Here is a 13,798-nt window from a genome sequence, read left to right on the forward strand (position 1 = left end):
ACGGTGCCTGCTGCTTGACCTAATTCAACTCCATTAAAAGAGGCCAACAGGCTATTAACCCCCCCACCCACCCCCAAGCCAATACCTGCACAGGTTTAGCCACACTTACAAACCCATTTCAGCAGCAGTCATAAACACCGGCCTTATTATAGTATCTCTGGGCCAGAGCAGTCTGCCCCCGTGCACCCCATAATGAAAGAGTCCTAAAGTCAGCATTGACCCGGGTGGAACAAGGGCACACAGGAAATGGACTTTGCGAGTCTGTGTGGACTAATGAACTGTTGTTGAAAGTTATATTGCAAGGTTTGATTATTCAGGGAAAAAAGGCTTGAATTCATTCACTTTCATATCGGGATGAGAGCGGCTGGATTTGTGCCTCTTATTGGACGATAAAATGCCAAATCAGTTCATCCAAATCACATTCTCACGTTCCTCCTCGGAGAGAGTTTTATTCATAAGCTCCAAGCTTAATCAACAATATGCATGGAGGCGTTAAAAAGGATGAAATTAATTAACTGACTTTTAGTATTGCATTTGTCTCACAGCGGGCTTATTGTGGGATTTACAAATGGGATTTTGAATTCATTGGTTTGCAAAGTAATGTCAATGAAAGAGCGCCACGACCCTCTTATCCATCTTGCTATAGGGGTCTTACCTTCAATAAAGGTTTTCATAACCGTCTGATTCAAGTGAGTAATGGGGGCAGGGGGAGCTTTCAACAGCCTCCAAGCATCATTAAAGCTGAGCCCCCCTGTGAGCGTAAACAAGCAAAGAATTTCAGACTGGAGATTTATCATAACAGGGTAAGAGGGGCACCCTGCTGAGAAGCACCAGCACAGCAGGCATCACACACACATACAGGGGTCAAAAAAACGACAACAATGAATGCAACAATGAATAACCCCCCCCCCTTAAATAATGCCATGGAAGGAAGCGGCGATGTTACTTCTCTCCTCTTCCCTCTGGCAGGCTCGGGGTGTTACCCAACACCCTCAGGTGCAGTGACTGAGACGTCGCTAGGCAACCGCACCATCCCTGTTGTTGCTCTGCCTCTGGCACTCAAGTGGGAGCCTTATGTGGACTTAACTCTGAAAGAGCAAGCAGTGGTTGAGGAGTGGAAAGGAGGATTACCAGGAAAAATATTGGATTGGGTTTGAGGCGCGAGGGTCGAGGCCTAACCCGAGCGACCAGCACCAGACAGACGCCGCCCGGGCCACGCCAGCTCTGTGCTCATGAGTGAAAGCCTGGTTTTCATCCAGCTCGGCTCGCTCGCAGCGGCACAACACCGGGACATAACTGGCAATCCACGGCGTCTTTCTCTCTCTCTCTTTTGTGCCCGACAGATTTGCTTCGTGGTGTGCATCGTCCAGCGTGACCACGTGAGCGCTTAACTTAACCAAATGCAACAAGAGAACATTCACTATACACCAGAACCTGCCGTTTCAGTCCACAGCTACAGGAGACAGAATCCTGTAACGGGGGTAAATTGCCACCTAGTGGCTCCCCAGATGTACTTTCATTATAGAAAATAATAGTGCAGGCACATGCCCACTGATGGCTCCAAATATACACTTATTGTTCCGCTTTGGTCTGCGCCGATACGAAAGCTGCTCCCAATCATTGCAGCATCAGGCTACTGTCCCAGTGGCAGAATGGCCTAATTATGTCCAGCCCCATGGTTGTGCTGAATACTCGCAGCTGATGCTGCAGCTGTTGCCAGTGAGTGCGTGTGTGTCGGTCCGATAATGGAGACGGACTCGAACACGACTCCCCGACATAGAACAGCACAGCCTGGGAGCAGACTGTGTGTGTGTGTGTGTGTGTGTGTGTGTTCTGCCCATAGGGAGTCGTCTCCATAGTGGACCCTCGGGACACGCATGGTGTACTACATGCGGCTTTGCAGACGTTAGAGGATTAAGTGGAATTATCTGCGAACAGGTAGAGTGAGAAGGAATTAAAAGGCGTTCGGCTCATTCATGTGCAAAGCCTCGGTATCCTCAGCGCCACATGGAGCACGCATCCAGATGTTAAGATGACGCAATGCTGCCCCCTGGTGGGATGCAGAGCAACACAATACCATTATGAATTCTCTCTGGAATCACCAAACCACACCAGGTCCTGTAAAATCAGTATTTATTCAAACTATTTAATTTCTTTATGCCGGGTGGGTAAATTCTCAATTCTATACAAAACCATGTGTAAACCTCAGGTGTGACATTTACAAACATACAAGAAGATACTCCACCTTCTTGAGTCGGAGGACGCGGTCAGTCACTATTGAAAAAAGTAAAAATGTGTGTGTCTGTGGGCATCTACAAAAATAGAAATCACTTTCAGGTAGATGTATGGTTTGGTATAGCAATACAGGGTTAAAAGCTTTCTGAAACCTATTCGGTTTGAGAAGTCAATACATGTTAAACTACTTTTAAAAAGAACAATTTAAAAGATTAAAAAACTAAAAGATAACAAAGAACAAACCCCTCTTCACTCACTGAAATCTACGCACACCCAACAGCAGATCAAAACTGATTTTAAAACACTTCCTATGCAGGTCGATGCTTCTTTTTTTGTTTTGAATTCACGCTACGTGAAACGGGAAATTAAATAAATATCTAACATTAATTAAGCTCGAGTTTTAGGAATAAATATGCTGAAACAAATAAAAGTATAGTGATGGAGACGACAGACGGAGCGGTTAATCGCTGCAGCGTGGCTATATGGCTTATTCATAGCTAGGAAGGCAACTCAGTAGGTTACACAGTTCAGTTAACAAATCAAAAATAAAATCTTCAATCAAATTAGTCGGTAGTCTATTAAAACTAAAAATGATTTCCGTCGCTTTGAAGTCTAATGAGCATACAAATAATCAAAAAAAATATACTGTACTGAGTGACAGTGCATACAATAAGCCATTTGTTCAAACAGGAACCCTTCCTCATGACACACTTAATCCACTACTGCAACAGAGTAAATAGGAATAGTCCATAAGTGGTGCACCTTTACTGTACTTTACTGTACTTCAGGTTATCAGGTGTATCTGAAGTGACGAGACGCTGCCCTCCTCCTCCTGTTCATCATTCAGAAGAGTCTGTCTCTGTGGTGGGAGGGGTTGACCTCTCTACACACACACACGCACACGCACCCCTCTGACACCAGGCCTATTTGAGGAAGCCCTTGTAGAGGAAGTGGGAGTGACTGGTGGATCGTTCGTTCTCCAAACAGAAGAGCAGGTCCCTGAGATTGACGCGTGTGATGCGCTGCCTCGTGGGTCTGGAGGGCCGACGCCGACGCCCCACCGGACAGAGAGGGACCCGCCTGACCCCTAAGAGATGAGAGGACAGAAGGACGGGGGAGAACAAGAGGTTTAGGGTGGAAGGTGGGGGAGGAAGAGGTGCATTACCCACACATCTTTTATACATTTATATTTGTTGATGACCACTAAAGGAGCAGCAGAGTCGGGGCCTTCCCATGTGCAGAGTGTGCGTGTCCAAAAGCATTGCACCTAACAGAATACAATACAGCTCGGAGACCGTCTGCATTTCTTGTATTTTTCAATTAAACATTATGAAGACGTCGACGTGCATAAAAACCAGCACAAAGAGGCGACGCCATCGGGAGCGGGGAAGTGTACAAATAAACACCAGCTTCAAATTACCGCAGCCTTTGTCAAAGTAAAGTAAACCAATGAAGGGATATCGCACATTGTTTCCTGAGGGAATTATACAGGGCGAATGGTTAGACGCCTCATTTCGGAGAAAAGCCTCTGCTACTGTGGGACGCTCCCCCGTGAATCCAAACGGGAGAAGATTGAATGTGGAGAGAAAGAATGAGAAAGCCCCTTTATGGAGACTTTATGGATAAGCTACACCACAGCTTCTTTCTCCAGCTGGCCCAGGACGAATAACACCGTGTGGGGAAACGCACTGCAATTAGCAGTTACCTCGGCTGCAGCGGAGGAGGACGGAGAGTCCAGCATCTTCCTCTTCTTCCAGGGACCGATGGCTGCCAACTGCGGTGAGGTTGGCCTCCTTCTGTCTTATCTGAGCCAGCTCCTGCTGCTGCATCTGACAGGCACACACGGCAACATGAAACTTCCCCGCTTGCATTGCCTAAACATGCAGAAAAAGGACACTCGTTGACCGCCCTGCTCCTCTCATCGTACCTCTTTCGCCTTCTGCTTCAGACCGCAGCTGCTCTGGGTCCTCCTGCCGAGCTCGAGACTGCAAGAGCGAGACACATTAATAACGGATGCTGGCAGAAGCAGATCAAGTCCCTTGAATAATCTGATGGACATCAATATTTACATTTAGAGCTGCGGCAATGCTATTTGATACATCACATAGAACATTTGTTAGAAGCTGTGAGTTATATTCTAACATCCTGAGAGTCGGACTCACAAGCGGCCTTTAGTCAAACTTTATAGAAGAAGAGAAGAGCTGCGGGATACCAAAACACTAATGTAGGCCAAACAAATCAGCATTTATGACACCTGCTATTATAAATAAATGGCTGGATCTCATCCAGACATTACAAATAGTATGGCCTTGAAATACGAAATAATTAAATTAAATTAAATTAAATTAAATTAAATTAAATAGGAAAAATGGATTAAAGTCTATTTAATCCCAGAAGATCATCAATGCCTGCTGCATGTAATAAATCACGGCAACAAAAGTGCATGTTTTGTTCAGGGTTTAAATGTAACATAGAATATTTTTTATCTCAGTATTTATAAAAAGAAATTTCAAAAAAAAGAAAAGGCTATTTATTGACCCTAGTTTTACTTACTCTCCTACCCCATTACCTTTTACTACAATCGTGTGTTAAGTGAGCTTCCCTTTGGACATATTTTTATGATTACAATCATCATCTGTGAGTTGAGCTGCACCTTAGCTGCCTTCAGGAGGATCTCTCTCTCCTGCCCCTCCTTCCGTTGTTTCTCCAGATGGTCCAAATGCTCAAAGAACTTGAGCTGAGCACGAACATCACTGCTCTGCTCGCAAGTGTCATCCTCCTGCAAACAACAGTGTTATCCCAGAAAAGGCTAAAAAATGATTGTGTTTACGTGAACTCAAAACATTGCTGGATGTATCCGCCCCTTGCATGCTAAATAAAGGCAGTATTGTAAAAACCGTGGAGCCTCAGCACCAACACCAAGACGTGAACCATGGGGAGGAAACACGTCTGCTCGTACGAGTCTCTCTCGCGATGCTGTGAACAAACCTTGAAGTTGGCGTTTCTCTGCTGAGCCACATGGGAAACCTTCCCCAACAGGTTCTGGAGCCGCTGCTGAGTCGCGTGGGAGACAAAGTTCACCGCCTCCGCACCCAGGTCGGTCACACCATACCTCCGACCTGGAAGAGCAACAGAGGCTTAAGGAGGAGGGATGGATGGATGGATGGATCATAAAGGTTGGACATGTCTCACCTATCTCCTGCATTCTCTTCTGTAGGATGGCAAAGGGGAGGAAAGCCGCGTCCTTACAGGAACGCGTCACCGCTCCCACGAGTCCAGAATTGGTTGCGAGGATATTAGCACTTTCCTCCGATAGGTTCACTCCGGCCATGGAGGTCACGTCGTTGATGTCGTCCTCATCTCTGTAAACGTTAACGAAAAGGTGTGGCAAAAAAACAGCATTGAACCTCTGACATATCACTATGAACTGTAATTCATCCAAAAGTAAATGTTTCACCTGCAAGTGATGATTTCAGTAAAAACCTGCGTAATTAAAAAGGAGATTCATGGTGAAATTGATTAGAATTTAGTAATCTTTCTTCTTACCTGCCGCCCACCTCTTTCAGCTTGTTCTTTTGAGCCAGGCTCAAGGATGCAGCAGAGACGTGTCTAGAAAAGGGTGACACCTCCGGCCTCACAGGAACTGGCAGAGACACCAAATCTCAATGAATACTCCACGTCACCCACAGAAAGACAGACGGAAGATGTGATCACATCGACGTCCTCACCTGGCTGCAGCGCTTTCAGCTGGACCTGTTGCTGTCCCAGCATGATGCGGCCAGGGGCCTGATTCCTGAGAGTCACCATGGGGGTCGCAGGTAAGGCTACCTGAGGTTTTAATATTGCCCTCTGCTGTTGGGCCTGGATGACCTGCATGGATGAAGTTCAAAATGCAGATTGTGTAGATATTACCAGAGTCATATGTAACCTTTTTACGTTGATTGTGCAATGTCAGGGAGTGGAGATACAACTGCAGCTGAAAGCTACAGACATCTAATAAATATGTGTTTACCAGTGAGGGGGTCAGTCCTGGTTTGCTTATGACTGGCTGGAACTGAGGCCTGATGACTGGAGCAGTGAGACGGGGCGCTGGGCTGCCCAGGACCACCGTGGTGGGGATGGGTGAGGTGGAGGGGACTGGAGCCGAAGCTGGCTGGGGAAGCTGACTCTGCTGGATGAAGGCGGCTGAGTCTGGGGTGAGCTGCCTCAGGGCTGGGAGGCTTCTCTGCAGAAGATAAACAGGTCATATTTGACAGAAAAATGCACTTAAAAGATGACACGCGCTTCCTGCGCTCCGAGAAAATGTCAAGTAGAAAGTGGCAATAGAATATAAGCTATCTTACCTTGAGGAAAGGCACGAGGTAAGGTTGGGGTGAGGAGTTGAGCTCTTTGTACAATCTGCTGGTGAAATCCTCCGCTTCCAGTCTGCCCTCCTAGTACAATATTCAGGCATAAAGAGCTGAGAGAGAGCAATCGTGTGCAGGTACAGATGATGTTTTCTTTTTTTTTTTTTAAAAGGACAGGCGGGAATTATTTAAATTTGTTACTTTTAAGTCAAGAATTGTATTTATTTGTGATTTGACAATATCCTCGTTAAATGTTAAATGAGAGGTATATTCATTGACATGTGTCTCCTGTATGTGGGGCTCACTCACCAACAGGTCCTTGACCAGCTCTCTCACACTGGCTGCAGTCTCTGTGGATTGCTTCCCACTGGATGCCAGCTTGATCAATGTGGACAGGAAGTTCTTACATTTCTTCACGTTCTCCAACGTCTCCTGACAAAAACACAGAGCATACAGATTATGAACAAATTCCTTTTTTTTTTTTTTTAAATGACCACAGTATACATCTTTTGCTCTCTTTTATCATACGACTGTTGTCTACAGCACATGCAGACGCCCAGCCCTGCCCCAGATCCCTTGGGGCAGAGCACAACTCACTTTGCTTATTGTTATTGTGGTCCCAGCTGTTTGGCTGACAGTCCTGGGGGTGATTCCTGGTACTGCAACCCCAACTGAGCTCTGGGAAGACAGACATCACCATTATCACAGACCTGTTATTTAGGCGGTTCAAATGTGCCAAAAGCCCACTTTCAAGTCATCGCAGAAGAGTGTGGGGTTTTAGAGTTGCTTCACAGTCGATCAAGTGCATCAAACGTCAGGTTCATAGGAGGAAGCAGGTGCTCCTCCAATAAACCCAGGCAATCACAAAAAACTGTATTCTCACTATGCACCAAACAACCCATCTTTTAGAAAATGACTGTGTGTGTTCGTATCCTCACCATTGAGGCTAAATGCACTCAGTGTCCTTTTGATAATGTATTATAGGACATTCTGATATGACCAGTTCATGTGTCACACAGTGAATGGGGCACTTTGTATCATCCGTCAGTCTGTAGCATGAGCAAAGTTACCAGAATGAGAAATCGTCTGACGCCAACAGACAGGGTTACCTGAAGGATGGGAGGTCTGTGAAGAGCGGTGGTCGCAGCGAGTGGCGCCGGGGCGGGACAGCCTTGACGGATTGTGCTGGGGGCGACTTGTCTGATGATGTTTCCAGGAGCCTGAGACGAGCCGTGAAACGAGACAGGATGGACAACACACAGTTTTGTCAAACCAGAAGACTTAAAATGACACGTAATTTAATGATCAGCAATCTAATAAGTTTGTTAAGATACGCCTTTAGATGAAGGTTTCCATGGCACTTCCGTGTCACTATTTCAGCCAAGAGCCCCCTCATTCCACAATGCCCAGTAAAGAAATGGTCAAATCCAATTTCATTTCATAGGAATGTCTTGAATGGGCAAATGATGCCGTCTCAAATCGATCACATGATATGTAAATGAACTAAGGTGCTATTAAACAGGTGCTACCTGCAGGACGGGTAAAGCTCTACGTGGACTATAACACTGACACAGAGCTCTTCCAAGGCAGAGAAGGGGACCTTACCTGCCCAGGAGGCATGCTTGTTGGAGTAGCGGTCCGAGGTGCCATGCCTCCCTGTGCCTGGGCCTGTATCTGGGCCAGAGCCTGCTGAGGAATCATCAGCAGCTGTCCACTCTCACTGCGCACAAGCACCATCCCTGGACCATAAATCACCACAAACAGTGTTATTTAGGGCATCTGGCACGCTACTCATAGTGAGTCTGAGAGGACACATGCTCTATACATGTATATTGACCAACATTCAAAAAGAAAATAATCATTCAATTATCTATTTTTTTTACAATCAATGATCAAGAGCCAAATGGAAAAGGACCCGAGTCAAATGTGTAACTGAACGGCCTCACTCACCAGGGGGGAGCTGGATGTTATGCAGGCCGATACTGTTCTGTCCCGGTGAGGTGTGGGGTAGCCTCGGGGCCAACATCTGGGGCGTCGGGGCTCGGATCCCGCCGGGACCGCTCGCCACCGTCGACGGGAACCGGGGAACGCCGACGGCACCAGGAGTGACAGCCGGCGGCGGGACCGACTGCATTATTGTTGCGGGCGGCTCAGCCTTGATTATGTGCGACCCGGCGCCGAAGGGCACCGGGTTGGACGGCTGGCTGACGTTTACAAGCGGGGTCCGGGTGCCGAAACCCGCGTGACCCGTTGCGCTGACCGCCGCGGCTCGACCGGCGTCGTTTGTCCCGTTCAAAGTTGCACCCGAGCCCGCGGGTTGCGCGGGCGGCCTGGCGAGCCCCGCTGGCTGAGCCGCACAGACCACGACGCTCTGCGGGTTCACGAGCGGCGTCTGAATCACGCTGTTTGACGAAGGGTGCGTTATTATTGCGCCGCTCAGCCCTTTTGACACCGCCGGTCCACCGGTGACGGATATCACGGTACCGACGCCGTTACCGCCACTGACACTTGTCGGCGTCGCCCCCGCGAGAGAGTCGGCACTTCCTGAATAGTGAGAGTTCATAATTTGGCTCCCGTTGAAAGTCTGCGCCGAGTGCGAGCCGACTTTCCCCCGGTGGTTCGTGAGCGGAGTCACGGCGCCGCTAGCAACAAGTGTTTTGTCGGGGTCGCGTCCCGCGGTGGAGTCCGTGCTGGCCGTCGACGCATCCATGGTCGAACCATGGGGGACCTCGTTATGATGAGACCCCCCTGCACCCCCCTCTCCACTCCGCAACTTCAACTTGTTTGGAAGGAGCACGGACGGATCTTGATTTTGTGATGGGGGCAAAAATTCTTGACAGTTTTTAGTTTCTTTTGGGGCTTCTTTTTATCTCAGTCGGCCCGGCGGTTTCTTTATGTGTATATACCCGGAGAGACAAAGAGGAAAACAACATTAGTAGTTACAGCGTACCTGCTCTGGCAATCGTCTTGACCAAGTCCCAGCTGGACATTAGCTCGCGCTACCCCGCTGACCGGGAACTATAGCCATGTAATTACGGGCTGCCTCGTGCCGACACCGGTGGTTGTTGTGCCACGAGAACGACAGGTGTGACTCTACAGACGGCACGGGATGACAAACTACCGCTGTATTCACCTCTGTGTGTAAAAAAGGCTCATCCAACGGACCGGAGCCAACCGCCATCTTCACACTCCTGCGAGCTTGTGAGAAGCTAGGGACTTACCCCGAGACTGACGTGCGCGTGCGCACAACGGCGAAACGTCTCGGCTCAGGGATTTCCGCGAGCTGTGATTGGCCGCTGCGCATTCTAAAAGGCGGTACCAATGGCTTCAGCTGTCATTCCAGGGGACGCGCGGGACGGAACGACATCGTGTTCGGAGACGAACGGTCTCCGTCAAATATTACGCGGTCGCCGACGAGTTTACACAAACCCAAATGGCGATTCGGTGTCGGAATTGCGCAGCGTCACTATTGGGAGAACGATAACGCGGTTTACGACGAGCCAACCGACCGAATTTCACAGTTCACTCACTCTTGGTGCGCGGGGCAAGATGGCTGCAGTGTTTTTGGCCAGCGCGTGAAGTAGCTATTGTAAAAGAGGCTCGCGAGGGCGCCCCGCCCTCCTAGAGAGCAAATAGTGTAGCCTACAGTCTGCAGTCATGGGACAAATACTTTTACATTGCTTTCGGTTTTTAAATATAAATTCAAATGTAGGCTAATGTTACGGTTGTCATGTATTAAAAAGTTAGAACTGTGCTATTATAAGAGATATAGGCTTAACTAGTCATATTGTGGTATAGGCCAATACACTTCTCACTCACATAGATAGTTATATATATATATATATATATCGCATTATCTATCACACATATATATATATCGCATCAAATACAGCTGTGAGGAATTTTGCATGTGCCAATGTATATGGAATTAAATCTAATGAGTGACATTAAAATATTATGTTGTACTACTTAAAGTAATCATGTGTACATATGTTAAAAAGAAAACTGAAAAATAAAAATTATATATATAAGATTTTATTAATTATATATATAGATATATAATATATATCTATATATATATTGTTAAATGGCAATTTGACATGTTAATCTTCACACTGCCATTTAATTTAATATATTTCAATTAACTTTTCTTTTTGCCATCCACATGCGACTTGATTATCTGAAATGGTATAATATGACAGAGCCTAATATGATAATAAGATAACAGTGGATTTTAGATACAAACTCGCACGCAGGTGCGCGCATTCGGCAAAGAGGCGTGTCACTGACGAGCTTATAAAGCGCACAGGTGCGCGCTAATTGTGCACACAGCTGATCCGATTTGATTGTCTGATGTGTGCACGCCGCGGTTCAGAGCTCCGTGATTCAACCACAGCTTTTTGACTTTGAAAAACATATTTCCGCTGCGACCATGAGTGCTGGAGGAGGCACCCCGTACATTGGCAGTAAAATCAGTTTGATATCCAAGGCGCAGATGCGGTATGAGGGCATATTGTCGTCCGTCGACACCGACAGGTCCACCGTCGCGTTGGCCAAAGGTAGGACGATGGACACGTGGTTTCCCCTCCTCTAAAGATCTCTTCATGACGGTAGAGTGAGTTTTTTTAGCATTGTTTTTTTATTTTTTATTCCCCAACAGTTAAATCCTACGGGACAGAGGACCGGTACAGTGAAAGACCAGCGCCACCCAAAGATGAAACTTATGAATACATAATCTTCAGAGGAAGTGATATCAAAGATATCACCGTGTCTGAGCCACCAAAACCACACCATGGACTGCCTCGTGACCCTGCTATTGTACAGGTGTGTGTGTGTGCGTGCCCTGGGATTTGGCAGATTTTGTAAACATTATTTACACATGCCATTCATCAAAAGTCCTAATACTCTACTGATAAAACGGGTTAATTTTGTCGTAATGTTTTATTTCAGTCATCCCTGGGCAACTCCTCTGCTGCGTATCACCCACGCTGGAGTTCATACAGGGACATGTTGCCCACCTACAACCAGCTGGCTGCTACTTCTCTCCTCAACCAGCAGTACAATGCAGCACTGGGCCTCGGTACAGCACATGTCTCCATGTCGTATTCTATACTTTTTGTTTTTATTTTTCCAACGCTAAAGTGGCTATTTCACTTATGAATCTGCTGTTGCTCAAGCCCCCACCATGTTTGTTCCTGCTCCCCTCAGTACCAGGACTTCATGGCATGCCAGCCAGAAGGGCCCCCATGGTGGAGCAGGCTGTGCAGACCGTGCCCATGGACAGCGCCGCCCAGAAAAGGGGGAAGCCTTTGACCCAGCCTCAAGGCAAACCGGCTGTTCGTCCAAACCCGCGCCCGGTTCAGAAGGAGAACGTACCCACCAGTAAGCCAACCTAAACAGCGGCTCCCAACATGCAAGAGACGGCACTCGTTGGTTGCATAGCTTCTAATCCATCTGAAGACTTAAACATTTCATTTATTTGTGTTTTAGTTCGGGCGCCATCTCAGCCAAGTGTAGCCAAGGTTCAAGGCCCCGAGAACCTGAAGCAAAGGCAGAAACAAGGTATCGAAATTAGAAATGCACTTTCTAGCTTTTTCTTTTACTGGTGTGTTGCAGTATTGTTTTGTTTGTTGTTCCATGTAAGGAGCAGGAATTGTCGAAGTAAACTCTAATTGCAGTGCCGTCTGTAAGCACATATCCAAGACCAGATGAACCTGTTCCGAACGGTTACGCAAACCAGTTTCACAGTATAGCGTTTGTCTGAAATGTTTCTGGTGGTCACGTGCAGGCAATCGCAGGTCCAGGAACCGAAGCAGAGGCCAACTCCTTGTGAAGAACTCCAAGGCCACGACCTTGCAGTTTGAGTCCGATTTTGATTTTGAAACCGCAAATGCTCAGTTTAAAGACGAACTCACTAAGGAGGTCGTGGGTATGTTTATTTCAAAGGATATCCGTCGAAAGTGAACATCACATAAAGCAATTTTGTGTGTGTGTGGACATGCATTTAGTAGTTTTGTGCATTGTCACAGTGGATTCCGGGGAGGGCCAGGACAGCCCGGGTATGCAGGAGGACTCTCTCGGAGAGAAGTACTACGACAAAGCCAAATGCTTCTTTGACAACATCTCCTCAGACCTGACGCCCAGGTGACTCATGTAACCATGTGTCCTTACCTCAGTGGTTTGTCATGCTCAACAATAAAAACCTTATTTTGAAATTTTTTCTGCAGGAGAACCACCTGGGCGGAGGAGAAAAAAATGAACATGGAAACATTTGGAGTGCCCGGGCGCTTCCTGCGAGGCCGAGGATTCAGGGGCCGAGGACGCCGAGGGCAGAGCGCCACGGAGCAGCAACTCCTCCCAAAAATTGGTAGTGGGAGGGTGTGAAGGCGCTTCTTTTTGTTAACCTTTTCTGTAAATATTGTAGTTTTTCTACTTATTTAAAAAAGTACCTCCCTTTTTTCTTTTCTTCCCTCCCCAAATTTAAGGCGAAGACATTTATTTTAATTTTCTTTCCCTCGATCCCAAATTCGCTTTCAGGGAATTTTGTACTTTGACGCTTTATTATATGAAATGGGAGAGGAATTTATTTTAATCAAGCAGCTGTATGCTGGAAGCAAATTTATTAATTTGCAGTTAGCTTGGTAAAGATGCAATGTGGAATTTGTCTTTTGAACAGGCCAGCAGGCACACAAAGTAGTTTTTCTTTGTTTTCGGGGCTAAATATATTGCATTCTTCTGTCTACTTGGCTGTCCGAATGTAACAAATTGCTTTTGGAGGGCAGCTCTACTTAATTTCTTTCATACTTGTCAAATTAAAACTGTGGAGGACTTTGTAACAGTTGCTATTAAATACTATAATTAACAAAATGGCTTCCATCTCTGGTGACGCATTGGCATCCATCAACCTTAAAACCACAGCTTTGCTCGTTAGGAAGGTTCCTAACGAGTGAAGTGACCTGAAAGTACCCAAGTGGATAATGAGAGCTGTTGGAGTTCTCTAAATGCTAAGGAAATGACTTCAATGCTTCCTTTCTTAGCTCCTTTAGGAGACACTGGACCAGCCTTTGCCAAAGGGAAGATGCAGCTGCAAAATTTCCATGAAAACAAACTATATGCTCATCTTGCACCGGTCTAACTATTTTATACAGTCATAAGCTAATGGGATTCATGTTGCTGAATATGAGTAGATGGTGAAAACCATCTTGCTTTATTTCATA

General features: G+C 46.7%; 2 protein-coding genes across 2 annotated transcripts; one reads left to right on the plus strand and one right to left on the minus strand.

Annotated features, from left to right (window-relative positions):
- Positions 1-2,116: 2,116 nt before the first annotated feature.
- On the minus strand, positions 2,117-10,162 carry LOC117730918 (transcription initiation factor TFIID subunit 4-like). The gene is given in 18 exon segments (XM_034532982.1): positions 2,117-3,275; positions 3,277-3,315; positions 3,941-4,009; positions 4,011-4,064; positions 4,163-4,183; positions 4,185-4,220; positions 4,889-5,014; positions 5,224-5,354; positions 5,428-5,597; positions 5,782-5,878; positions 5,964-6,105; positions 6,248-6,460; positions 6,579-6,668; positions 6,891-7,013; positions 7,179-7,259; positions 7,691-7,801; positions 8,187-8,320; positions 8,532-10,162. Coding segments are annotated over 18 exon segments (2,514 nt in total). The 5' UTR covers positions 9,292-10,162; the 3' UTR covers positions 2,117-3,158.
- A 503-nt stretch (positions 10,163-10,665) lies between these two features.
- On the plus strand, positions 10,666-13,411 carry LOC117731002 (protein LSM14 homolog B-B-like). Its single transcript, XM_034533113.1, has 8 exons — positions 10,666-11,140; positions 11,242-11,405; positions 11,532-11,661; positions 11,790-11,963; positions 12,072-12,143; positions 12,370-12,510; positions 12,611-12,725; positions 12,809-13,411. The coding sequence occupies exons 1-8, from the start codon at positions 11,014-11,016 to the stop codon at positions 12,963-12,965; spliced, it is 1,080 nt and encodes a 359-aa protein (XP_034389004.1). The 5' UTR covers positions 10,666-11,013; the 3' UTR covers positions 12,966-13,411.
- The last annotated feature ends 387 nt before the right edge of the window (positions 13,412-13,798 follow it).

Source organism: Cyclopterus lumpus, chromosome 5 (genome assembly GCF_009769545.1).
Source record: "Cyclopterus lumpus isolate fCycLum1 chromosome 5, fCycLum1.pri, whole genome shotgun sequence".
Taxonomy (NCBI): Eukaryota; Metazoa; Chordata; class Actinopteri; order Perciformes; family Cyclopteridae; genus Cyclopterus; species Cyclopterus lumpus.